Source organism: Pseudophryne corroboree, chromosome 9 (assembly GCF_028390025.1).
Source record: "Pseudophryne corroboree isolate aPseCor3 chromosome 9, aPseCor3.hap2, whole genome shotgun sequence".
Classification (NCBI taxonomy): Eukaryota; Metazoa; Chordata; class Amphibia; order Anura; family Myobatrachidae; genus Pseudophryne; species Pseudophryne corroboree.
Window position 1 is genome coordinate 269,105,108 of NC_086452.1, and position 26,419 is coordinate 269,131,526.

The 26,419-nt window shown below is 47.0% G+C and overlaps 1 protein-coding gene across 3 annotated transcripts in view; it reads right to left on the reverse strand.

The window, feature by feature from the left end:
• KIFAP3 (kinesin associated protein 3) overlaps positions 1-26,419 on the reverse strand; it is a 631,738-nt gene that overhangs the window by 183,364 nt on the left and 421,955 nt on the right. For all 3 annotated transcript variants that reach the window (XM_063940294.1, XM_063940293.1, XM_063940295.1), the window contains exon 13: positions 1,374-1,486. In XM_063940294.1, coding sequence (XP_063796364.1) covers positions 1,374-1,486 — 113 coding nt within the window. The remainder of the gene's footprint in view (positions 1-1,373; positions 1,487-26,419) is intronic.

The window sequence follows — 26,419 nt, forward strand, 5'->3', positions numbered from 1 at the left end:
TCCAAAATATTACGAATGCTCTCATCACTGCCGAGATTTTTGCTTAGTAAATTACCGAAATGACACTTTGAAGAAAAAACGGCATCTCGGTCAAAATCGGGACCTTAGTAAATATACCCCTGTGTGTCAATTTTAGTATTACCAGAAGGTCTACCTAACATGAGACTGTAGATTATATTTTCACTTATTTATTAACTTGTGAGACTTTGGTCATTTATGTTTGCTATAAGGGGGTGATTCAGACCTGATCACTGGGCTGCTAACTTTGCTGTCCGGCGTTCAGATAGTCGTCACCCCCAGGCGGGAGTGTAAATTCGCCGTGCACGTGTGCGATCGCATAAGTACGCCGACCTGCAAAAATCCACTTTGTGCAGTCTCTGCACAGCCTAGGACTTACTCCTGCAGTGCTAACAGAAAAGGCTGATCGGGACCGGAGCTGACGTCAACATCCTCCCTGAAAACACTTGGGCACGCCTGTGTTTTTCCGGACACTCCCACTAAATGGTCAGTTACCATCCACAAACGGCCTCTTCCTGTTAATCACCTTCCAAACGCCCGTGCGATATGAATTTTCGCGCCATCCTGTCGCTGACCGGTGATGCCCATTGTTGTTGTCTGACATGCGTGTGCATTGCGGTGCATACGCAGTTACGACCGGATCGCCTGCTGTGCGAAAAATGCAGAGCAGCGATCAGGTCTGAATAACCCCCTATGTCTATAGAAGGACAACAGATAGCTTAAGATGTGTGCTGAGCGAACCGCTCAGCACACATCTCTCCCCCCGCTAAGCACAGCGCGATGTGTACTGAGCATGCGAGAGGTATGGGGGGGGAAGACGCTCATTTCACCCAGCGGGTGAATTGAGCGACCTGCTAGATTGAGCCTGCATGCAGGCCAATCTAGCACCAGCGATAGCGCTGCGCATCGCTATCGCTGTAAGGGGTACACACGGAGAGATCATGCTTAAAATCTAAGCAATCTAGTCAGATTGCTTAGATTTTAGGATGGGATCGCTCTGTGAGTACCCCCCTGTAGTGGGTGTAGTATGGTTTGAAGGAGTCGGGATTCCGGCGCCGGTATGGTGGTCGCCGGGAGCCCGGCCGTCAGCAACCTGAAGACCACCCCCCTGTAGTGTGTGCTACTAAGGGCCTGCATACAATTGTCTAACTGGAAACTGATTTTATCCATTTTTCTTACAAGAATCAATATAAATGCTACCTGCAAACAGATGTCAGAACCAGTTACTCCATTTAAAATGAGCGGAAAAAGTCAGCAATAAAATGAATCTTGGGTTTGAATACTACCAATGACATTTGTACTTCTAAAATATGAATTAATATTCATAGCTGAGCAAAAAAAAAAAAAAATCTTACAATGAACAAAATTTTAGTTGGTCCGTCATGCTGAGAAATATTCCTGATCATCTTCATTAGCAAGGGATCCTTAAATTTCAGAGCTTTTTTCATCAGCATTTTCATTCCATTTCCTAAAATACATATTTAATTAGTACAGGGGGACAAATATTTTCATTAAGTATTTTGGCCCTCATTCCGAGTTGTTCGCTCGCAAGCTGCTTTTAGCACCATTGCACAAGCTAAGCCGCCGCCTACTGGGAGTGAATTTTAGCTTAGCAGAATTGTGAACGAAAGATTCGCAATATTGCGAAAAGATTTCTCTGTGCAGTTTCTGAGTAGCTCGAGACTTACTCTTCCAGTGCGATCAGTTCAGTGCTTGTCGTTCCTGGTTTGACGTCACAAACACACCCAGCGTTCGCCCAGACACTCCCCTGTTTCTCCAGCCACTCCCGCGTTTTTCCCAGAAACTGCAGCGTTTTTTCACACACACCCATAAAACGGAAGGTTTCCGCCCAGAAACACCCACTTCCTGTCAATCACACTCCGATCACCAGAACGAAGAATAAACCTCGTAATGCCGTGAGTAAAATACCAAACTTCTTAGCAAATTTACTTGGCGCAGCCGCAGTGCGAACATTGCGCATGCGCAGTTTGCGGAAAATCGCTGCGATGCAATGAAAAAGAACGAGCGAACAACTCGGAATGAGGGCCTTTATTTTAAAGGTAAATAATACCAACATAAATGTATGATTTCTCAAGCACCTACTTAATATTAGGTCCATTAAAGAATGATTTTGCAAATTTAAAAGCAATAATAAGATTTTACTTACCGGTAAATCTATTTCTTGTAGTCCATAGTGGATGCTGGGGACTCCGTAAGGACCATGGGGAATAGACGGGCTCTGCAGGAGACATGGGCACCCCAAGAAAGAATTTAGATTCTGGTGTGCTCTGGCTCCTCCCTCTATGTCCCTCCTCCAGACCTCAGTTAGAGAAACTGTGCCCGGAAGAGCTGACAGTACCAGGAAAGGATTTTGGTAATCAAGGGCAAGATTCATACCAGCCACACCAATCACACCGTATAACTTGTGATAAACTTACCCAGTCAACAGTATGAACAACAACAGAGCATCAGTTCAACCCTGATGCAACAATAACATAGCCCTTATTGCAGCAATAACTATATACAAGTATTGCAGAAGAGGTCCGCACTTGGGATGGGCGCCCAGCATCCACTACGGACTACGAGAAATAGATTTACCGGTAAGTAAAATCTTATTTTCTCTAACGTCCTAGTGGATGCTGGGGACTCCGTAAGGACCATGGGGATTATACCAAAGCTCCCAAACGGGCGGGAGAGTGCGGATGACTCTGCAGCACTGAATGAGCAAACACAAGGTCCTCCTCAGCCAGGGTATCTAACTTGTAGAACTTTGCAAAAGTGTTTGAACCTGACCAAGTAAGCGCTCGGCACAGCTGTAATGCCGAGACCCCTAGGGCAGCCGCCCAAGAAGAGCCCACCTTCCTCGTGGAATGGGCTTTAACTAATTTTGGCAGCGGCAATCCAGCCGCAGAATGAGTCTGCTGAATCGTGTTACAGATCCAGCGAGCAATAGTTTGCTTTGAAGCAGGCGCACCAAGCTTGTTGGAAGCATACAGGATAAACAAAGAGTCTGTTTTCCTGACTCTAGCCATTCTGGCTACATAAACCTTCAAAGCCCTGACCACAACAAGCAACTTGGAATCCTTCAAGTCAGTAGTAGCCACAGGCACCACAATAGGTTGGTTTATATGTAAAGATGAAACCACTTTTGGCAGGAATTGTGGACGGGTCCGCAACTCTGCTCTATCCACAAGGAAAACCAGATAGGGGCTTTTATGTGACAAAGCCGCTAATTCTGACACACGCCTAGCCGAAGCCAAGGCTAGTAGCATGACCACCTTCCACGTGAGATATTTCAATTCCACCGTTTTGAGTGGTTCAAGCCAGTGGCATTTCAGGAAACTCAACACCACGTTAAGATCCCAAGGTGCCACTGGGGGCACAAAAGGGGGCTGAATATGCAGCACTCCCTTCACAAATGTCTGAACTTCAGGTAGAGAATCCAGCTCTTTTTGAAAGAAAATGGATAGGGCCGAAATCTGGACCTTAATGGAACCCAATTTTAGGCCCAAAGTCACTCCTGACTGTAGGAAGTGAAGGAAACGGCCCAGCTGGAATTCCTCCGTAGGGGCATTCCTGGCCTCACACCAAGCAACATATTTTCGCCATATACGGTGATAATGTTGAGCTGTCACGTCCTTCCTAGCCTTTATCAGCGTAGGAAAGACCTCATCCGGAATGCCTTTTTCCGCTAGGATCCGGCGTTCAACCGCCATGCCGTCAAACGCAGCCGCGGTAAGTCTTGGAACAGACAGGGCCCTTGTTGCAACAAGTCCTGTCTTAGAGGAAGAGGCCACGGGTCCTCTGTGAGCATTTCTTGCAGATCTGGATACCAAGTCCTTCTTGGCCAATCCGGAAAACAATGAGTATTGTTCTCACTCCTCTTTTTCTTATGATTCTCAATACCTTGGGTATGAGAGGAAGAGGAGGAAATACATAGACCGATTGGAACACCCACGGTGTCACCAGGGCGTCCACAGCTATCGCCTGAGGGTCTCTTGACCTGGCGCAATACCTCTGTAGTTTCTTGTTAAGGCGGGATGCCATCATGTCCACCTGTGGCAGTTCCCACCAACTTGCAATCTGTGCGAAGACTTCTTGATGAAGTCCCCACTCCCCCGGGTGGAGGTCGTGCCTGCTGAGGAAGTCTGCTTCCCAGTTGTCTACCCCCGGGATGAACACTGCTGACAGTGCGCTTACGTGATTCTCCGCCCAGCGAAGAATTCTGGTGGCTTCCGCCATCGCCACCCTGCTCCTTGTGCCGCCCTGTCGGTTTACATGAGCCACAGCGGTGATGTTGTCTGACTGAATCAGAACCGGTTGACTGCGAAGCAGGGTCTCTGCTTGACGTAGGGCATTGTAAATTGCCCTTAGTTCCAGGATGCTGATGTGAAGGCAAGTCTCCTGACTTGACCACAGCCCTTGGAAATTTCTTCCCTGTGAGACTGCTCCCCACCCTCGGAGGCTTGCATCCGTGGTCACCAGGACCCAGTCCTGAATACTGAATCTGCGGCCTTCGAAAAGCTGAGCACTCTGCAGCCACCACAGTAGAGACACCCTGGCCCTGGGGGATAGGGTGATTAACCGATGCATCTGAAGATGTGATCCGGACCATTTGTCCAGTAAGTCCCATTGAAAGGTCCTCGCATGGAACCTGCCAAAGGGAATGGCTTTGTATGATGCCACCATCTTTCCCAGGACTCGAGTGCAGTGATGCACCGACACCTGTTTTGGTTTTAATAGGTCCCTGACCAGTGTCACGAGTTCCTGAACTTTCTCTTCGGGAGATAAACCCTCTTCTGGTCTGTGTCCAGAATCATGCCCAGGAAAGGCAGACGAGTCGTAGGAACCAACTGCGACTTTGGAATATTTAGAATCCAGCCGTGTTGACGTAACACTTCCAGAGAACGTGCTACATTGATCAGCAACTGCTCTCTTGACCTCGCTTTTATGAGGAGATCGTCCAAGTATGGGATAATTGTGACCCCTTGCTTCCGCAGGAGTACCATCATTTCCGCCATTACCTTTGTAAATATTCTCGGAGCCGTGGAGAGACCAAACGGCAACGTCTGAAATTGGCAATGACAATCCTGTACCACAAATCTGAGGTACGCCTGATGAGGTGGATAAATGGGGACATGAAGGTATGCATCCTTTATGTCCAGAAACACCATAAAATCCCCCCCTTCCAGGCTTGCAATGACCGCTCTCAGCGATTCCATCTTGAACCAGAACCTTTTCAGGTACATGTTCAGGGATTTTAAATTCAATATGGGTCTGACCGAACCGTCCGGTTTCGGTACTACAAACATGGTCGAATAATAACCCTTTCCTTGTTGAAGGAGGGGAACCTTGACCACCTCCTGTTGAAGATACAATTTGTGAATTGCAGTTAACACTATTTCCCTCTCTAAGGGGGTAGCTGGCAGGGCCGATTTGAGGTATCGGTGAGGGGGCATCTCCTCAAATTCCAGCTTGTATCCCTGAGACACAATATCTATTGCCCAGGGAACCAACTGGGAGTGAACCCACTTGTGGCTGAAATTTCGGAGACGCGTCCCCACCGGGCCTAGCTCCGCCTGTGGAGCCCCAGCGTCATGCGGTGGATTTAGTGGAAGCCGGGGAGGACTTCTGTTCCTGGGAACTAGCTGTGTTGTGCAGCTTCTTTCCTCTGCCCCTGCCCCTGGCAAGAAAGGACGCACCGCTGACTTTCTTGTTTTTCTGTGATCGAAAGGACTGCATTTGGTAATACGGTGCTTTCTTAGGCTGTGAGGAAACATATGGCAAAAAATTTGACTTTCCAGCCGTAGCTGTGGAGACCAGGTCCGAGAGACCCTCCCCAAACAAGTCCTCACCCTTGTAAGGTAAAACCTCCATGTGCCTTTTTGAGTCGGCATCACCTGTCCATTGCCGAGTCCACAGGACCCTTCTGGCAGAAATCGACATAGCATTTATTCTAGAACCTAGTAAGCTAATGTCTCTTTGGGCATCTCTCATATACAGGACAGTGTCTTTAATATGCCCCAGGGTCATTAACATAGTATCCTTGTCTGAGGTATCAAGTTCCTCAGATAAGGTATCCGTCCATGCTGCTACAGCACTACACACCCAGGCCGACGCGATTGCCGGCCTCAGTAAGGTACCTGAATGTGTATAAATAGACTTCAGGGTACCCTCATGTTTTCTATTCGCAGCATCTTTGAGGGTAGCCGTATCCTGTGACGGCAGGGCCACCTTCTTGGATTAGCGTGTCAAAGCTTTGTCCACCCTAGGGGAGGATTCCCAGCGTAACCTGTCTGTTGGCGGGAAAGGATACGCCATAAGAATCCTTTTGGAAATCTGCAGTTTTTTTATCTGGAGATTCCCAAGCCTTTTCACATAACTCATTGAGCTCGTGTGAGAGGGGAAAAGTTATCTGCGGCTTCTTTTCCCCATACATATGAACCCTCCTGTCAGGGACTGGGGTTTCCTCTGTGATGTGCAACACTTCCTTAATAGCTATAATCATATAACGGATGGATTTAGCCAATCTTGGCTGTAACTTTGCATCATCGTAATCGACACTGGAGTCAGAATCCATGTTGGTATCCGTGTCAATAAATAAGATTTTACTCACCGGTAAATCTATTTCTCGTAGTCCGTAGTGGATGCTGGGACTCCGTAAGGACCATGGGGATTAGCGGCTCCGCAGGAGACTGGGCACAACTAAAGAAAGCTTTAGGACTACCTGGTGTGCACTGGCTCCTCCCACTAAGACCCTCCTCCAGACCTCAGTTAGGATACTGTGCCCGGAAGAGCTGACACAAATAGGAAGGATTTTGAATCCCGGGTAAGACTCATACCAGCCGCACCAATCACACCGTATAACTCGTGATACTATACCCAGTTAACAGTATGAAATATAACTGAGCCTCTCAACAGATGGCTCAACAATAACCCTTTAGTTAGGCAATAACTATAAACAAGTATTGCAGACAATCCGCACTTGGGATGGGCGCCCAGCATCCACTACGGACTACGAGAAATAGATTTACCGGTGAGTAAATCTTATTTTCCCTGACGTCCTAAGTGGATGCTGGGACTCCGTAAGGACCATGGGGATTATACCAAAGCTCCCAAACGGGCGGGAGAGTGCGGATGACTCTGCAGCACCGAATGAGCAAACTCTAGGTCCTCCTCAGCCAGGGTATCAAACTTGTAGACTGTTGCAAAAATGTTTGAACCCGACCAAGTAACAGCTCGGCAAAGTTGTAAAGCCGAGACCCCTCGGGCAGCCGCCCAAGAAGAGCCCACTTTCCTTGTGGAATGGGCTTTTACAGATTTAGGGTGCGGCAGTCCAGCCGCAGCATGTGCAAGTTGAATCGTGCTACAGATCCAGCGAGCAATAGTCTGCTTAGAAGCAGGAGCACCCAGCTTGTTGGGTGCATACAGGATAAATAGCGAGTCAGTTTTCCTGACTCCAGCCATCCTGGAAACATATACTTTTCAGGGCCCTGAATACGTCCAGTAATTTGGAACCCTCCAAGTCCCAAGTAGCCGCAGGCACCACAATAGGTTGGTTCACATGAAAAACCGATACCACCTTAGGAAGGAATTGGGAACGAGTCCTCAATTCCGCCTTATCCATATAAAATACAGATAAGGGCTTTTGTATGACAAAGCCGCCAATTCTGATACACGCCTGGCCGATGCCACGGCCCACAGCATGACCACTTTTCACGTGAGGTATTGTAGCTCCACGGATTTAAGTGGCTCAACCCAATGCGACTTCAGGAAATCCAACACCACGTTGAGATCCCACGGTGCCACTTGAGGCACAAACGGGGGCTGACTATGCAGCACTCCCTTAACAAAAGTCCGAACTTCAGGCAGTGAAGCCAGTTCTATTTTGGAAGAAAATCGATAGAGCCGAAATCTGGACCTTCATGGAACCCAATTTTAGGCCCATAGTCACCTCTGACTGTAGGAAGTGCAGAAATCGACCTAGCTGAAATTTCTCCTTTGGGGCCTTCCTGGCCTCACAGCACGCAACATATTTCCACCATATGCGGTGATAATGGTTTGCGTTCACTTCTTTCCTAGCTTTAAATAGTGAAGGGATAACTTCCTCCGGAATGCCCTTTTCCTTCAGGATCCGGCGTTCAACTGCAATGCCGTCAAACGCAGCCGCGGTACATCTTGTAACAGACAGGCCCCCTGCTGCAGCAGGTCCTGTCTGAGCGGCAGAGGCCATGGGTCCTCTGAGATCATTTCTTGGAGTTCTGGCTACCAAGCTCTTCTTGGCCAACCCGGAACAATGAGTATAGTTCTTACTCCTCTCCTCCTTATTATTCTCATTACCCTGGGTAAGAGAGGCAGAGAAGGGAACACATACACCGACTGGTACACCCACGGTGTTACCAGAGCGTCCACAGCTATCGCCTGAGGGTCCCTTGACCCGGCGCAATATCTTTGTAGCTTTTTGTTGAGGCGGGACGCCATCATGTCCACCTGTGGCCTTTCCCAACGGTGTACAATCATTTGGAAAACTTCTGGATGAAGTCTCCACTCTCCCGGGTGGAGGTCGTGTCTTCTGAGAAAGTCTGCTTCTCAGTTGTCCACTCCGGGAATGAACACTGCTGACAGTGCTAACACATGATTTTCCGCCCATCGGAGAATCCTTGTGGCTTCTGCCATCGCCATCCTGCTTCTTGTGCCGCCCTGTCGGTTTACATGAGCGACCGCCGTGATGTTGTCTGACTGGATCAGCACCGGCCGGTGTTGAAGCAGGGGTCTAGCCTGACTTAGGGCATTGTAAATGGCCCTTAGTTCCAGAATATTTATGTGTAGGGAAGTCTCCTGACTTTTCCATAGCCTTGGAAGTTTCTTCCGTGTGACTGCCTCCCAGCCTCGAAGGCTGGCATCCGTGGTCACCAGGACCCAGTCCTGTATGCCGAATCTGCGGCCCCCTAGAAGATGAGCACTCTGCAGCCACCACAACCGCGACACCCTGGCCCTTGGAGACAGGGTTATCCGCCGATGCATCTGAAGATGCGACCTGGACCACTTGTCCAACAGATCCCACTGGAAAATCCTTGCATGGGACCTGGCGAATGGAATTTCTTCGTAAGAAGCTACCATCCTTCCCAGGGCTCGCGTGCATTGATGCACCGACACCTGTATACGTATTAGGAGGTCTCTGTCTAGAGACGACAACTCCTTGGACTTCTCCTCCGGGAGAAACCCTTCTTATCCTGTTCTGTGTCCAGAACCATACCCAGGAACAGTAGACGCGTCGTAGGAACCAGCTGCGACTTTGGAATATTCAGAATCCAGCCGTGCTGTTGTAACACTTCCCGAGATAGTGCTACTCCGCCGAACAACTACTCCCTGGACCTCGCCTTTATAAGGAGATCGTCCAAGTACGGGATAATTATTTCGGCCATTACCTTGGTAAATACCTCGGTGCCGGGGACAGACCAACGGCAACGTCTGGAATTGGTAATGACAATCCTGTACCACAATTTTGAGGTACTCCTGGTGAAGAGGGTAAATAGGGACATGCAGGTAAGCATCCTTGATGTCCAGTGATACCATGAAATTCTCCAGGCTTGCAATAATCGCCCTGAGCGATTCCATTTTGAACTTGAACCTTCGTATATAAGTGTTCAAGGCTTTCAATTTTAGAATGGATCTGACTGAACCGTCTGGTTTCGGTACCACAACATTTTGGAATAGTAACCCCGGCCTTGTTAAAAAACAGGGGTACCTTGATTTCACCTGCTGGAAGTACAGCTTGTGAATTGCCGCCAGTACTACCTTTCTCCGAGGGCAGCAGGCAAGGCTGATGTGAGGTAACGGCGAGGGGGAGTCGCCTCGAACTCCAGCCTGTATCCCTGTGATACTATTTGCAGAACCTAGGGATCCACCTGTGGGCAAGCCCACTGGTCCCTGAAGTTCCCGAGACGCGCCCCTTCCGCACCTGTCTCCACCTGTGGAGCCCCAACGTCATGCGGTGGACTCAGAGGAAGCGGGGGAAGATTTTTGATCCTGGGAACTGGCTGCTGGTGCAGCTTTTTCCTTCTTCCCTTGTCTCTGTGCAGAAAAGGAAGCGCCTTTGACCCGCTTGCTTTTCTGAAGCCGAAAGGACTGTACCTGAAAATACAGTGCTTTCTTAGGCTGTGAGGAAACCTGAGGTAAAATGTTTTCTTCCCAGCTGTTGCTGTGGATACGAGGTCCCAGAGACCATCCCCAAACAATTCCTCACACTTATAAGGCAGAATCACCATGTGCCTTTTATAGGCAGCATCACCTGTCCACTGCCAGGTTTCTAATACCTTCCTGGCAGAATGGACATTGCATTAATTCTGGATGCCAGCCGGCAAATATCCCTCTGTGCATCCTTTATATCTAAGACGACGTCTTTTATATGCTCTATGTTAGCAAACTATTATGTCTTAGAGTATTAATATTATCTGACTGGGTATCAGACCACGCTGCAGCAGCACTATTTATGCTGAGGCGATTGCAGGTCTCAGTATATAACCTGAGTGTGTATATACAGACTCCAGGATAGCCTCCTGCTTTTTATCAGCAGGCTCCTTCAAGGTGGCCGTATCGTAAGACGGCAGTGCCACCTTTTTTGACAAACGTGTGAGCGCCTTATCCACCCTAAGGGATATCTCCCAACGTGACCTATCCTCTGGCGGGAAAGGGTACGCCATCAGTAACTTTTTAGAAATTACCAGTTTCTTATCGGGGGAACCCACGCTACTTTACACACTTCATTCATTCATCTGATGGGGGAACAAAACACTGGCTGCTTTTTCTCCCCAAAAATAAAACCCCTTTTATGTGGTACTTGGGTTCATGTCAGAAATGCGTAACATATTTTTCATTGCCGAGATCATGTAACGGATGTTCCTAGTGGATTGTGTATATGTCTCAACCTTGTCGACACTGGAGTCAGACTCTGTGTCGACATCTGTGTCTGCCATCTGAGGTAACGGGCGCTTTTTTTTTGAGCCCCTCATGGCCTTCGAGACGCCTGGGCAGGCGCGGGCTGAGAAGCCGGCTGTCCCACAGCTGTTTTACGTCATCCAGCCTTCTATGTAAGGAGTTGACATTGTCGGTTAATACCTTCCACCTATCCATCCACTCTGGTGTCGGCCCCACAGGGGGCGACATCCCATTTATCGGCCTCTGCTCCACCTCCACGTAACCTTCCTCATCCCACATGTCGACACAGCCGTACCGACACACAGCACACACACAGGGAATGCTCTGACTGAGGACAGGACCCCACAAAGTCCTTTGGGGAGACAGAGAGAGAGTATGCCAGCACACACCAGAGCGCTATATAATGCAGGGATTAACACTATAACTGAGTGATTTTTCCCCCAATAGCTGCTTGTATAAACAATAATGCGCCTAAATTTAGTGCCCCCCCTCTCTTTATAACCCTTTGAGCCTGAAAACTACAGGGGAGAGCCTGGGGATCTGTCTTCCAGCTGCACTGTGAAGAGAAAATGGCGGCAGTGTGCTAAGGGAGATAGCTCCGCCCCTTTTTCGCGGACTTTTCTCCCGCTTTTTAATGAATTCTGGCAGGGGTATTTATCACATATATAGCCTCTGGGGCTATATATTGTGATATATTTGCCAGCCAAGGTGTTTTTATTGCTGCTCAGGGCGCCCCCCCCCCCCAGCGCCCTGCACCCTCAGTGACCGGAGTGTGAAGTGTGTATGAGGAGCAATGGCGCACAGCTGCAGTGCTGTGCGCTACCTTGGTGAAGACTGATGTCTTCTGCCGCCGATTTTCCTGACTCCTCTTGCTTCTGGCTCTGTAAGGGGGCCGGCGGCGCGGCTCCGGGACCGAACATCAATGGCCGGTTCCATGCGGTCGATCCCTCTGGAGCTAATGGTGTCCAGTAGCCTAAGAAGCCCAAGCTACCACCAGTTAGGTAGGTTCGCTTCTTCTCCCCTTAGTCCCTCGCTGCAGTGAGTCTGTTGCCAGCAGATCTCACTGTAAAATAAAAAACCTAAAATATACTTTCTTTCTAGGAGCTCAGGAGAGCCCCTAGTGTGCATCCAGCTCAGCCAGGCACAAGAATCTAACTGAGGTCTGGAGGAGGGTCTTAGTGGGAGGAGCCAGTGCACACCAGGTAGTCCTAAAGCTTTCTTTAGTTGTGCCCAGTCTCCTGCGGAGCCGCTAATCCCCATGGTCCTTACGAAGTCCCAGCATCCACTTAGGACGTCAGAGAAATTCGGGATAGTGGGCGCTTCTGAGACCGTGTCGGCCTCTGCGACATAGGATCAGGCATGGGTTGGGACCCTGACTGTCCTGAGGCTTCAACTTTTTCTAACCTTTTATGTAAGGAATTAACATTATCATTTAAAACCTTCCACATATCCATCCAATCAGGTGTCGGTGCCGTCGGCAGAGACACCACATTCATTTGCTCCCTTCCACATAGCCTTCCTCATCAGACATGTCGACACAAGCGTACCGACACAACACACACACAGGGAATACCCTTTTTGAAGACAGTTCCCCCACAAGGCCCTTTGGTGAGACAGAGAGAGAGTATGCCAGCACACACCCCAGCGCTATATAACCCAGGAATAACACAGTAACTTAATGTTAACCCAAGTAGCTGCTGTATATTGTGTTTTTAGCGCCTAATTATGTGCCCCCCCTCTCTTTTTACCCTTTTCTACCGTGTACTGCAGGGGAGAGCCTGGGGAGCTTCTTGTCAGCGGAGCTGTGGAGAGAAAATGGCGCTGGTGAGTACTGAGGGAGAAGCCCCGCCCCCTCGACGGCGGGCTTCTGTCCCGCTAAAATACATATCTTTGTGGCGGGGGCTCATACATATATACAGTGCCCAACTATATATATGAGTACTTTTGCCAACAGAGGTCCATATGCTGCCGAGGGCGCCCCCCCCTGCGCCCTGCACCCTTACAGTGACCGGAGTATGTGAGGTGTGTTTGGAGGAATGGTGCACAGCTGCAGTGTGAAGAACGGAGTCTTCTGCCGCCGATTTTCAAAGTCTTCTTGCTTCTCATACTCACACGGCTTCTGTCTTCCGGCTCTGCGAGGGGGGCGGCGGCGCGGCTCTGGGATCGGACGACGAGGGTGAGATCCTGTGTACGATCCCTCTGGAGCAAATGGTGTCCAGTAGCCTCAGAAGCAGGACCTAGCTTCAAAGAGTAGGGCTGCTTCTCTCCCCTCTGTCCCACGATGCAGGGAGTCTGTTGCCAGCAGAGCTCCCTGAAAATAAAAACCTAACAAAATACTTTCTTACAACAAGCTCAGGAGAGCTCACTGAACAGCACCCAGCTCGTCCGGGCACAGATTCAAACTGAGGTCTGGAGGAGGGACATAGAGGGAGGAGCCAGAGCACACCAGAATCTAAATTCTTTCTTGGGGTGCCCATGTCTCCTGCGGAGCCCGTCTATTCCACATGGTCCTTACGGAGTCCCCAGCATCCACTAGGACGTTAGAGAAATTATAGGCAGTGGCGGCGGAACCCTATCAGCAAAGGGATGCAAATCAGGGAGGTCAGCCACACTGTGGCAGACAGCGGATCTGGCAGTACGAGGCGCGGCTCTTCTAGTCCACCCATGTTGCCAGCGGGAGGAGAGGGGGAGTTGGAAGGGTCGAACGTAAAAAGCAAATGATGGCCCTGGGAGCTCAGAGTTTGTTACGGCTGACTGCAGTACTGAGAGAAGCCACTAGATGCCTCCATCTCCATAGAGCCATCTCACCTGCCTGAAGGAGCAATAGATAGATAGACAGCCTGGGACCCTGTGCGTGTGCAGAGGAACTTCAACTGAGTGAGTTTTCTTTTTCCGTGTGATTATCCCTATCTCTCTCTCTCTCTTTCTCTGTTTGTCTACCTATATCAAGCAATCTCTATATATGTGGTGGGGGTGGATAGATAAGACAGACAGACAGCTAGATATACAGTCCATAGATTGGGCGGCACTCAGAGACAAGTGTGACATTAAATACAAGCCGGCGGGATCAAGGACCACACTGGGAGAGGAAGAGGAGGGGGGTAAGATATTACTCATTATCTTTTGTATTTATTATCACACTTTGCACTGTATTTTTGTCTGAAGAAGGGGACAAGTCCCCGAAACGTTCACCATTTGATTAAACACACCCTGCAGGGTTTTGTGCATTCACCAATGTCCAGTCTATGAGTGCCGTCCAATCTATGGACTGCATGTGTGTGGGAGCCATCACCCACTAGGAGGGCACCAGAGCCAGTAATTGACTGCCTGGAGTTCAAGGGCTTATTGCATATGTAAATATATAAATATATCTATCTATTTGTATGTCCGGAACCCCAAACTGTGTATAAAAGTAGTTGCCCAGTGTCCTCCGATGTAAATATCAAGTAGGTTGCAATGGCGGCGCTCACGGTCATACGAGAACCGTGCAATAAATTGCTTTTAAGTTTCGGTTTTATTAAAAAATCATTGTCAGGAATTGTGATGGGTTTTCAATAAAAATGAAACGTAGAAGCAATTAATAGCACGTTTCTTGTATGACCGCGAGTGCCGCTGCAACCTACTATATTGGTACTATTGTGTGGCCACGCTCCACCTGTTTTTTGCGCCTAACACCCTTATAGGTAATAAAATGGGGCGCCTAACACCCTTATAGGTAATAAAATGTTATGAAATAACACAAGATCCTTGATTTAAAACATCTTCCAGAAATCACTTATTGAAACCTTAGAAACACACTTTTGTTTGCTTTTAACATACATGTTATGAATAACAAGACTTCCTTAGCAAATATAACCATAGAAACAAACTGTGGGCATCACTGTTTCCATGGTTACAGATGTTACCAAGAACAACAATCTGCCAATTGTCTGCAATAGTTTATAATTTGGACAAAAGATGTTGTTTTTTTTAACCAGAAAAAATCCAGTTACTGTATATGAGTAACACAGCATAAGGATTTTAAAGCGGTAAACTATTTTGAAACAAAGACAACTAAATTATTGCAATCTGAGTATAAATAGGATTTTGATACCTACTGGTAAATCCTTTTCTCCTAGTCCATAGAGGATGCTGGGGTCCACTTCATGACCATGGGGTATAGACGGTTCCGCAGGAGCCATGGGCACTCTTAAGACTTTTCAATGGGTGTGAACTGGCTCCTCCCTCTATGCCCCTCCTCCAGACCTCAGTTATAGGAACTGTGCCCAGGGAGACGGACATTTCGAGGAAAGGATTTACTTTAAACTAGTGGTGAGATACATACCAGCTCACACCTCAACCATGCCGCACAACATGGCATCCAACATAACACACGCCAACAGGCATGAACCAATTACAGCAACATGCTGAAACTTGTGTAACTCTAATAACAAAACTGCAGGTAAAGTACGCACTGGGACGGGCGCCAAGCATCCTCTACGGACTAGGAGAAAAGGATTTACCGGTAGGTATCAAAATCCTGTTTTCTCATACGTCCTAGAGGATGCTGGGGTCCACTTCATGACCATGGGGTTTATACCAAAGCTCCAGTACAAGCGGAAGAGTGCGGATGACCCTGCAGCACTGATTGACCGAACTTGAGGTCTTCATCGGCCAAGGTGTCAAACTTGTAGAATTGTGCAAATGTGTTTGACCCCGACCAAGTAGCTGCTCGGCAAAGTTGCAATGCCGAGACCCCCCGGGCAGCCGCCCAGGATGAGCCCACCTTCCTAGTGGAATGGGCCTTCACCGACGATGGTAACGGCATTACAGCCGTAGTATGAGCGTGCTGAATCGTACTTCTGATCCAACGCGCAATAGTCTGCTTGGAAGCAGGACACCCAATCTTGGGGGTAATTCCAAGTTGATCGCAGCAGGAAATTTTTTAGCAGTTGGGCAAAACCATGTGCACTGCAGGGGGGGGCAGATATAACATTTGCAGAGAGAATTAGATTTGGGTGGGTTATTTTGTTTCTGTGCAGGGTAAATACTGGCTGCTTTATTTTTACACTGCAATTTAGATTGCAGATTGAAGTTACCACACCCAAATCTAACTCTTTCTGCACATGTAATATCTGCCCCCCCTGCAGTGCACATGGTTTTGCCCAACTGCTAAAAAAATGTCCTGCTGCGATCAACTTGGAATTACCCCCCTTGTTGGGAGCATACAGGACAAACAGACTCTGTTTTCCGGATTCGAGCTGTTCTAGTGAACGTGTCAGTAACTACTGGCACCACAATAGGTTGGTTTATGTTGAAAGATGATCAGGTAAGGGCTCTTGTGAGACAAGGACCCCAATTCAGACCCCCGCCGCGCAGATGCCAATGCCAAAAGCATCACCACTTTCCAAGTGAGAAACTTCAACTCTATCTCTTGTAGAGGCTCAAACCAATCTGATTGAAGGAACTGCAACACCACGTTAAGGTCCCATGGTGCCACTGGAGGCACAAATGGAGGTTGGATGTGCAGAACCCCTTTCACGAAGGTCTGAACCTCTGGAAGAAAGGCCAATTGTTTTTGGAAGAACACCGACAAGGCCGAAATCTGGACCTTGATTGATCCCAATCGTAGGCCCGCCTCCACACCAGCCTGCAGAAAATGGTGAAAACGTTCCAACTCAAACTCTTCCGTAGGAGCTTTCTTGGATTCACACCAAGACACATATTTTATCCAAATACGGTGGTAATGTTTCGACGTTACTCCTTTCCTGGCCTGAATAAGGGTGAGGATGACTTCCTTGGGAATACCCTTTCGGGCTAGGATCCGGCGCTCAACAGCCACGCTGTCAAATGTAGCCGCTGTAAGTCTTGATACACGCACGGCCCCTGCTGTAGCAGGTCCTCGTGAAGAGAAAGAGGCCGAGGATCTTCTATGAGCAACTCCTGAAGATCTGGGTACCAAGCCCTCCTTGGTTAGTCTGGGGCAATTACGATTGCTCGATCTCTTGTTCTTCTTATGATCCTGAGCATTTTTGGGATCAGCGGAAGTGGAGGGAAGACATACACCAACCGGAACACCCGCTGGGCCACCAGCGCATCCACTGCTATTGCTTGAGGGCCTCTCGACCTGGAACAATATTTCTGAAGCTTCTCGATGAGACGAGATGCCATCATGTCTACTTGAGGAACTCCCCAAAGACTTGTCACCTCTGTGAAGACTTCTTGGTCTAGGCCCCATTCTCCTGGATGGAGATTGTGTCTGCTGAGGAAGTCTGCTTCCCAGTTGTCTACTCCCGGAATGAAAATTGCAGACAGAGCCCTTACATGTCTTTCTGCCCAGAGGAGGATCTTCTTCACCTCTGCCATTGCCGCTCTGCTTTTCGTTCCACCCTGCCTGTTTATGTACGCGACTTCTGTTACATAGTCCGACTGGATCTGTACGGGATGATCTTGAAGAAGATGTACCGCTTGTTGAAGGTCGTTGTAAATGGCTCTCAATTCCAGCACGTTTATGTGAAGGCAGGCATCCTGACTTGACCATTTTCCCTGGAAGCTTTCTTCCTGAGTGACTGCTCCACAGCCTCGGAGACTTGCATCCTTGGTTACCAGGATCCAGTCCTGAATCCCGAACCTGCGTCCCTCTAGTAGGTGAGAACTGTGTAGCCACCACAGGAGCGAAATCCTGGCTTTTGACGACAGGATTATCTTCCGGTGCATGTGAAGGTGGGATCCCGACCACTTGTCCAACAGGTCCCACTGGAATACTCTGGCATGGAACCTGACAAACTGTATGGCCTCGTCGGCCGCCACCATCTTCTCCAATAACCGAATGCACTGATGGATTGACACACTTGATGGTTTCAATATTTGTTTTACCATTTTCTGGATTTCCAGAGCCTTTTCCACCGGAAGAAAAACTCTCTGAACTTCTGTGTCCAGAATCATCCTGAGAAAAAACAATCTTGTCGTCGGTTCCAACTGTGACTTTGGATAACTTATGATCCAACCGTGTTGTTGGAGTATCGACAGGGAGAGTGTGATGTTTTGTAACAACTGCTCCCTGGATCTCGCCTTTATCAGGAGATTGTCTAGAAAAGGAATTATATCAACTCCTTTTTGACGCAGGAGAACCATCATCTCCGCCATCACTTTGATGAATACCCTCGGCGCCGTGGAGAGACCGAAAGGTAACGTTTGGAATTGGTAATGGCAATCCTGAACCGCGAATCTCAGATAAGCCTGGTGAGGAGGATAAATGGGAACATGCAGGTAAGCATCCTTTATGTCTACAGACACCATGTAGTCCCCCTCCTCCAGACTGGAAATAACTGCCCTCAGTGATTCCATTTTGAACTTTAATCGTTTCAAGTAGAGATTCAGAATTTTTTGGTTTAGGATCGGTCTGACCGAGCCGTCCGGCTTCGGAACTACAAAAAGGCTTGAATAAAACCCTTCTCCTTGTTGTGACAAAGGTACCAGGACTATGACTTGATCCTGACATAATTTTTGGATTGCCGCTGTTACTGCTTCCCTTTTTGGAAGAGAAGCTGGCAAGGTCGATTTGAAAAATCGGCATGGGGGAACGTCTTGAAACTCCAGCTTGTATCCCTGGGACACTATCTGCAACACCCAGGGATCCAGGACAGACAGAATCCAACCTTGGCTGAACAGTTTGAGACGTGCCCCCACCCGAACGGCCTCCCGCAAAGGAGCCCCAGCGTCATGCTGAAGATTTGGCAGAAGTAGGGTTAGACTTCTGCTCCTGGGAACCTGAAGTCGCTGTGGACTTCTTTCCCTTTCCCCTATCCCTTCCTGCAAAGAAGGGGGAACCTTGCTTTTTTGTATTTATTGGGCCGAAAGGACTGCATGTGTGGGTGATATGTCTTTTTTGCCTGTGCAGAGGGCAAAAATGTCGATTTACCTGCAGTAGCGGCCGAGACTAACGCATCCAGTCCATCGCCAAATAAGGCCTCACCTTTATATGGGAGAGCCTCCATATTTCTTTTGGATTCTGCATCCGCGTTCCATTGGCGAATCCACAACGCCCGCCGAGCCGATACTGCCATGGTAGCGGCTTGTGAACTCAAGAGTCCAATATCTTTAATCGTTTCTAGCATGTATGCAGCAGGGTCTTTTGATATTCCCTAACTTAATGAGTGTCAAAGTCGAAAAATACCATGATACATATGCCTTGCACTAACCCCATGCACATGCCTGCTGCTCGTGCACTCAGTCCTCCGTGCGTGCACATATACGCAGTTTGGGTAGGAGTCGCTCCAGCGATCCTGTGCGTGACACGCAGTTTGCGTAGGAATCGCTCCGGCGACCCTGCACGTTATATGTGTATTTACGGCGGAGTTTGTGAGCGTGTAGCGTGCTATCAGAACATAACATATTTAACCCAAATAATGCATTTTGTACCCATAGTTCCCCTAGACCATGTCAGCGAGTAATATTAGTTTAAACAGTTCCTGGACAGAGAGATTCCTCTTTGCATGATAGGAAGGGTCTGATAAAGGTTGATAGGTGGTGTCTAGTATCCAGCTGTAGGGTATTTTAAGGGTAACATTCCGGTGTTAGTTAGGAAAAGATTGCTTGCTCCTGCGTACAGTTATGTACAAAAGTAGAATATGAACATTAACTGTATTTGCTGTAAATTACACATGCGGCAGGAATCCAGAGGATACCACCCACAAGAGCAGTTGGGGAAAGACACAGCCCACCTTTTCAAATCCACCTATGACCTTTACTGTAATGTAGAGACACATCTCTGTGTCCAATGAACAATGAGATTACAGTGACCATTGTATTGTTTTGGATGAAGTGAATAAATAGAGCTTGCAGCAGGCTTGGTCACACAAGACTCTGAACGCTTTCTACCTGATAGCGGAGGAGTGGATCTAGGTTGTGCTTGCGAAACATTCTCACGTATGTACATTCTCTGTAGCCATTATTCTCTATTATTCTGTTTAGATTTCCTTGTTAGCCTGTAGTGTATAACTTGTATCTGTTTACCCCTTTTCTCTGAATAATCCACTGTGGTGTTAGAGCCCAGTGGTTTACCACAAACAGTGTTGTGTTTTCACTTTCCTGCCTGGGCTTTTAAAGTAGATTAACCTGTTTAACCTGTTTTAGATTAACCTGCAGTGTTAAGGTGTATGCACTGCGGATACTTTGTATCGCCAGTGCTATTTAAGGTTTAAAGTATAAGCATATCATTACATTGTTTCATTAATAAGGTTTACAGTATATTACTCTGTGTGCGTACGTGCCGCGTGTGCGTCATGCCCACGGCACAGCGTCTGATACGCTAAGTGCGTATCCATACGGTACTCAGTACGCAAATAGCGTACTTAGTCCGTAGTGTGTGTAATAAGTCTAGCGGCCATAGCGGCTCCACGGTAACAGTGTATAGCTTTATGTTTTAAGATAATATGTGACATTATCAATTGGGCGCTCGTCCGGGATATCACGTTCTTAATGATGCACTGTACATTACAAACGCGGCTGTAATTGACCGGCTAATGATGGACGCATCGCAAAATGCTGACGAAAAAAAACATCCACGTTAATGTATTGTTGTGGTATCAGTAAGACGCTGATAGGAAATTTTAAGGGACAAGGCGTTTCTCATAATATTTAGGATGCTAAAATGTATTTTTATTGTTGCAAAACAAGGTTCAAATGGGTCATATTGTGTTTGATTCAGATTGGATTGTATAGCTGTTTAAGTAGGTTTAAAAGTATATTTGAAAGTTTGCATAGCTTTGATATAGTTTTACAGGCCTAAAATAACTTCAGGGGCTTGCATGGTGTGTGATTTCGTTGTGACAAAGGAAGCCGCATGGTTTGTCCTCCATTTTGGACTAACCACATGGCCTGTCCACCATTTTGTGTAACCCCTATGGATGTGGAAGGGGGAGGAGCAGCGGCCATTTTGGGAAGGTCATTTTTTCTAAATGGCTGATTTTCACTGCCCGAATAATCAGCCGTCCTTGGTCAAAAATAAATCACCATTTATGAGTTACCAATGCATTTATTTAACCCATGCCATAGTCAATTACAAATAGATTCAGATGGGGCTTAATAAAAGTTAATAGTAAGATGAATACGTGATGTAAGAACCACATACAAATATAAACAAAGTGGTTTTTTTTCTTTACCTCTAGGATTCAGTTAACTCAGCTTGTTGTAAAATAGCCATTGAAATGCAAATTAACCTGTGTAACTGCTTTTTCCTAGCAGTAAAAAACCACCTTTACAGACAGCCAAAAGCACAGCGTTCATATGCAAATTAGAAGCACTTAATGAGTAAATGAGTCTCAGGAGACCAGTGAATGGTACACATATATAATATTATAATTATGTGTGTTTATATCAATGTATGTTCTGCAAGATAGCTATCCAATATGAATCATACTATTGGAAGCATTGATTACTAGATTCATTTAGACCTGTATTTTGAATTTTGCATATCTACTCGCTTGTTGCCATTAGCATTGATAACGTGCTGAGTAATATTTAAGGGAGTACGTGTAAAACACACACGCAGCCTGACCTAGTTATAAAGGTTTATACAGGAGATACTGTGTGGTGTTGGTAAGCGATTATAGTTAAATATCATTTACATTTAGAGAAGTGTGGTATTTGTATTACTGCGGACGTATCCGGCCTTTGTACACGTGTCTCGGACAGCGTGCGAGACTGCGTACGCAACGCAAAGGCCTACACACGTGGCGTATTTTACGCAACGTGCGTACAGGTACGCCCACTTAATACAAATCACAAGCATTGTTTTAGTTTAGGCGATACGGTAGCCACGCGATAATAGCACAAATTTGTTCAGTTTCCAATATTTAGTTTAAAAGAACCTTCTCTTATTGTGTCACCTCTGGGACTAGGCTGTTTTACCTGAATGAAAGTTAATTTTCTGTACAGAAAAAAATCAAAGTGTATATGAGTGAACGAGCGTGAGTGTGCAAATAAAGGTTTTGTGAACCCAGAATTCGGGATCCCGTAGGAGACCACATCAGGTGAGTGGACACTTGGTGGCGTGGGAGTGGCTTTCTCACGTTAACATTGTATAAGGTATAAAGGAGCAAGGTAGCAAGTATAACAGCAGACCAAGAGGTCAGCGAAGTCAGAAATCCGCTGACTAAGTCAAGCAAAGCTCTGAAAACCGTGGCCTGAGAAAGGACAGCGGTGAGAGCGCAGCCCTGTGGGTTTGCGTAGTACCCATATAGGCCCGTTCAGATATGCTCCGGCTGAGGTTTTGCAGCCTAAACAATCGATTCCGTTAGTCGTCCGGCGGATAAGTAACAGTTACTTATACGCAGTGCGACTGTACAGCGCGTTAGTGTGTGCAATAGTTGGTTCAACTTGATACCCATTACGCCATTTGCGTAAAATCGCGGGATCATAGACGCTAATTGTACATACAGACGTGATTTGTGTAACAGATTTTTTTATTTTAAGGGAGTTTCGCTGTTCACTCAGGAAATCTCCAACAACTGATATTTACTGGGAGGGGTAGCTCACTCCCACACGCTCTCAGTAAATAGAGGTTACGCAGGGCCCTAGGTTGGGTACGACCAGCATTGGGCACAGTGTGTGGGTCTACTGGCCAACGTGGGCGTGAGTGGGTGAGAGCGCTCTGAGAACTTTCACCGTCGCCTTACCTCTGAGTAATTTGGTTTTGGTAGGAATTAGCTGAGAAGGCAATACCTGCAAAGAATTGGGGCCAGTTGCTCAAGTAAGGGACGATCAACCAGGGTTCAGGTTGATATTTGGCAGCCCAAAGGGTCGGCGAGGTACATAATGTGTGAGAAAAATGGATCACACGCAGAGGTTTTATGCAATGAATGGGAACGTATGACTGTGGAAGATAGGGAACTGTTCCCTAAGGTAGGCAGTTTTAGTCCTGAGGTGTTGCAAAATTTAAGGAGAAGGATATGTCTGATAAAATCCAGGAAACAAAGGATTAGACATTATGATTGTTTACAGTTATGGCAACAGGAGGGTGAGATACAACGGGGATTAGCTCAAGCAGCTGGTTCCAACCCTAGCAGGAAACTTGATAGCAACTGCACCACCACCACTGTACATTACAGGGGAGAAAATGGCTACAGAGAATGGCATACTGATATACGATAAGAGTGCACTTAATAAATGTATTAATGATGATAAGAGTAAAGTAGATAAATGTATTAATGCTAACCCGTGCAAGTTGTATCCCATCTTAAAACTTCCCTCAGCACTGCGAGCAAGAAGATGAGCCCAGCACGATATCGGCACCCTCTCTTGCAGCCACCATACAAGACACCCAAGTGGGCACGGCCCAACCAGTAAGAGCAGTAGCAAAGGGCCCTAGCGGAGGGACAGGTGAGGTCGTGTCCACAGGTAAGTACGATACTGTACATTATGCAGAGACAATAGCACCTCACATTGTAGAGTCAACTAAAATGCACATCATAGGGAGGTAGCTGTGTCAGTATTAATGGATGGATTAAAAGAAACGTTGAGAACTAGGGTACAAACCACTCAACCTAATTGGAGAGGTATCTCTGTGGCTGCATTAAGAGAGTCCGCTATTGAGCATGATCGGAATATCATTAGACACAGGGAGTCACAGGGGGATAAGCTGATGACAGTAAGTATAAAAGCCCTGACAACGAAGCCACATCAGCCTAAACCCAAGACCCCTGATGGTAAGTCGTATGTGGTAAAATGTTTTAAATGTCAGAGGGAAGGACATTACGTACGGAACTGTAATTTTAGAGACCCACATAAGGTATATCGACCCCCTAGACCAGAACATGACCCACATTATGACACACGTAATTGGGATCAGGGATATCAAAAAAATAAAAATAAATACATTTTGGGCCGAACCTGTAGTCTGCAGCCAGTGATGTTGATTGCTAGCCTTGGTAGTAAACCTGAAGTCACAGTTGATGTAGTTGGTAGATCATTTCTTGTAGATACAGGGGCGGCCAGGTAAACTCTGTGAGTTTTCTTTAAAGTTTCCTTTTCATCTCTGACGTTCACCGACAGAACTACAGCTCAAACGTCACATGTCTACTCGGTCTTTTCAGAGGTCTGCCCAACCCCGGTATATCTCACCAGCATCATTGTGCCTGGCCATGCACAGAGGGTGGAGAGTGGAAATACTGGTGGGGGAGACTGTGCAGAGATACCGATAGACATGTTGGTGTGACAGCCTGAAGGTGAACGGAAATCTGACAATTTTTTTCTTTTATTATTCTCTCTCTTTGTTTTTTCATGTTCTACGGATGGTATTTCACACAACAGTTAAACACACGGTAATGCAAGATTTATGCTCCCTACAGAAAAGTCGCTGACTCGGAGAGAATGTCGTATCACTGGAGTGCCCGTTTCGGGAAGACTGAGAGGCAGCACTGTTGAGACGGCATCTGAGCAAGGAGAACAAAAAGACTAGAGGCGGTTATCGTACCAGTTTTCTTTCCCTTCTATTATTTTCTTTACCTCCCATTACCACTCTTTCTTTCTCCTCCTGCAAGATGGACTTACCCCAAGAGACTGCGTTCCGGGTTTTCCTGTTGACCCTGTTGTTGAGCAGAACAGTCTATTTCGGTGAGAGTACCAGAGAGGCCGAGAAAGGATCTGGAATGGGTTCTGATGACAAGGACGGATTAGTAGAATTCCAAGAGCAACACAGTCACAGAGCAAAGGCGAGTATCAGAAAACGATCTGGTAGTCATGACACTAGGAGACATTGTGAAGGGTTATTGGCTGAAGAAAATTGTATCTGTAGAAATTGTGAAAACATAGTTGAGGACGTGCGCATCCAGAGATGTCAGTCCAGCCTTATTATCAACATGGACCGTCATCCATTGAGTGATTATCACTCATTAGTGGGTAAGGTTTTAAACCAAACGGAATGCTGGGTGTGCTCACAAGTACCTCAAGGTAAGAGCAAGTCAGGATTAGTACCGTACCCTTTAACACTAGATGAGGTACTTGAATTAAGGGGTGGGAGACCGGTGGACAAGAAATTTAATATTTCTCGGCCTCCTAGTTTGAAGCTCCACCAATATCATGTGGATAGGTCCTTAATATGTTTCAACATTTCCAATCCCCGAAAGCCGGGAAATTGGGAAGTGACATGGAATATCCAAACCATGGCATTTTCACGCAGAGCCGATAGAATGCCCGTAGACCCTGAACTTATACGCCAAATAGCCGACGGTGGGAGGTATTTTCGGTACAGGTATACTCTAGGAAGTAGGACCATGCGGGTTGGAGAAGTATCTCCAGGGTACTGTGCGCATATCATACAGCCTGATACGTGTACTGAACGAATGAGAGAGTTAGGGGTAGGATTTTTCACCTGGAAGGTTTGCAATATGGTAATGTCATATTCTGTCCTATATGTTCTCCCCGATGATGCATATTTCATATGCGGGAGGAAGGCGTATAAGTGGCTTGCCCCAAACTCAGAGGGATTGTGTTACTTTGGAAGAGTGTTGCCAGAAGTAATGACCATTACCCATAATAAGATCAAAGATGTTCACCGCAATGCTCAAGCTCCTTACACTCACACTCACTACGAACACATTGTTAAGAGACACCTTATAGATAGGACAGAGCATGCAGCCTCTGATTTGATCCACAAATCCACCGGTATTCAATTCCTACTCGCGTTAGATATCACCCGTACCACCAGAGGAATTATAAATTTTAGGTATATTAATGCGCTAGCGAACCTGATAGACAATATCACCGAGATGTATGATGACACCTTCAGGTATACTGGGAGGGAATTGCAAGCTTACAAAACGGAACTGATCCAGCACAGGATGGGTCTCAATTACATCACAGCGGTGACAGGCCGGTACTGTGTCACCCTAGCAACTCAGTATGGTGTGAAGTGCTGTACGTATATCACAAACAGCACTGATGACCCAACCGAGGTCATAGATCAAAAGATGGACGATATCTTGCAATTGAAATGGGAGTTCCGAAGGAGACACAACCTTACCCTTACTGCTGTGAGTAATGAACTGACCGGCTGGGTCTCATGGTTGAACCCACGCAATTGGTTCTCAGGTTTAGGAGAATGGGCTCAAAATGTTATCGCGAATGTAGGAAAGTTTCTCCTTTGTAATCTGGGAGTTGTCATAATTATTGGTTTGATATTTAGATGTGTTCGGATTTTAATGCAGTGCAAGCGCAGTACCAAAGTGATGAGTTTGAGGAGCGAGGGCATTGTTACAACAACTGGTTTAATTTATGACCCATCAATTGAGACAATGCTGTGATAAGACGTGATTCCACGGTCCGTTTCTTTCACCCGTTTCTCCTTTGTTTTTCTCCAAGGCAAAAAGACATCCATTCGGAAGAAGACTAAAGACTTTGATGGAGAAGACTACAGACCTTTGATGGACATTTCTACAGACTTTGAGAGACACTTTAGAGACTTTAAAGACTTTTTATGGACACT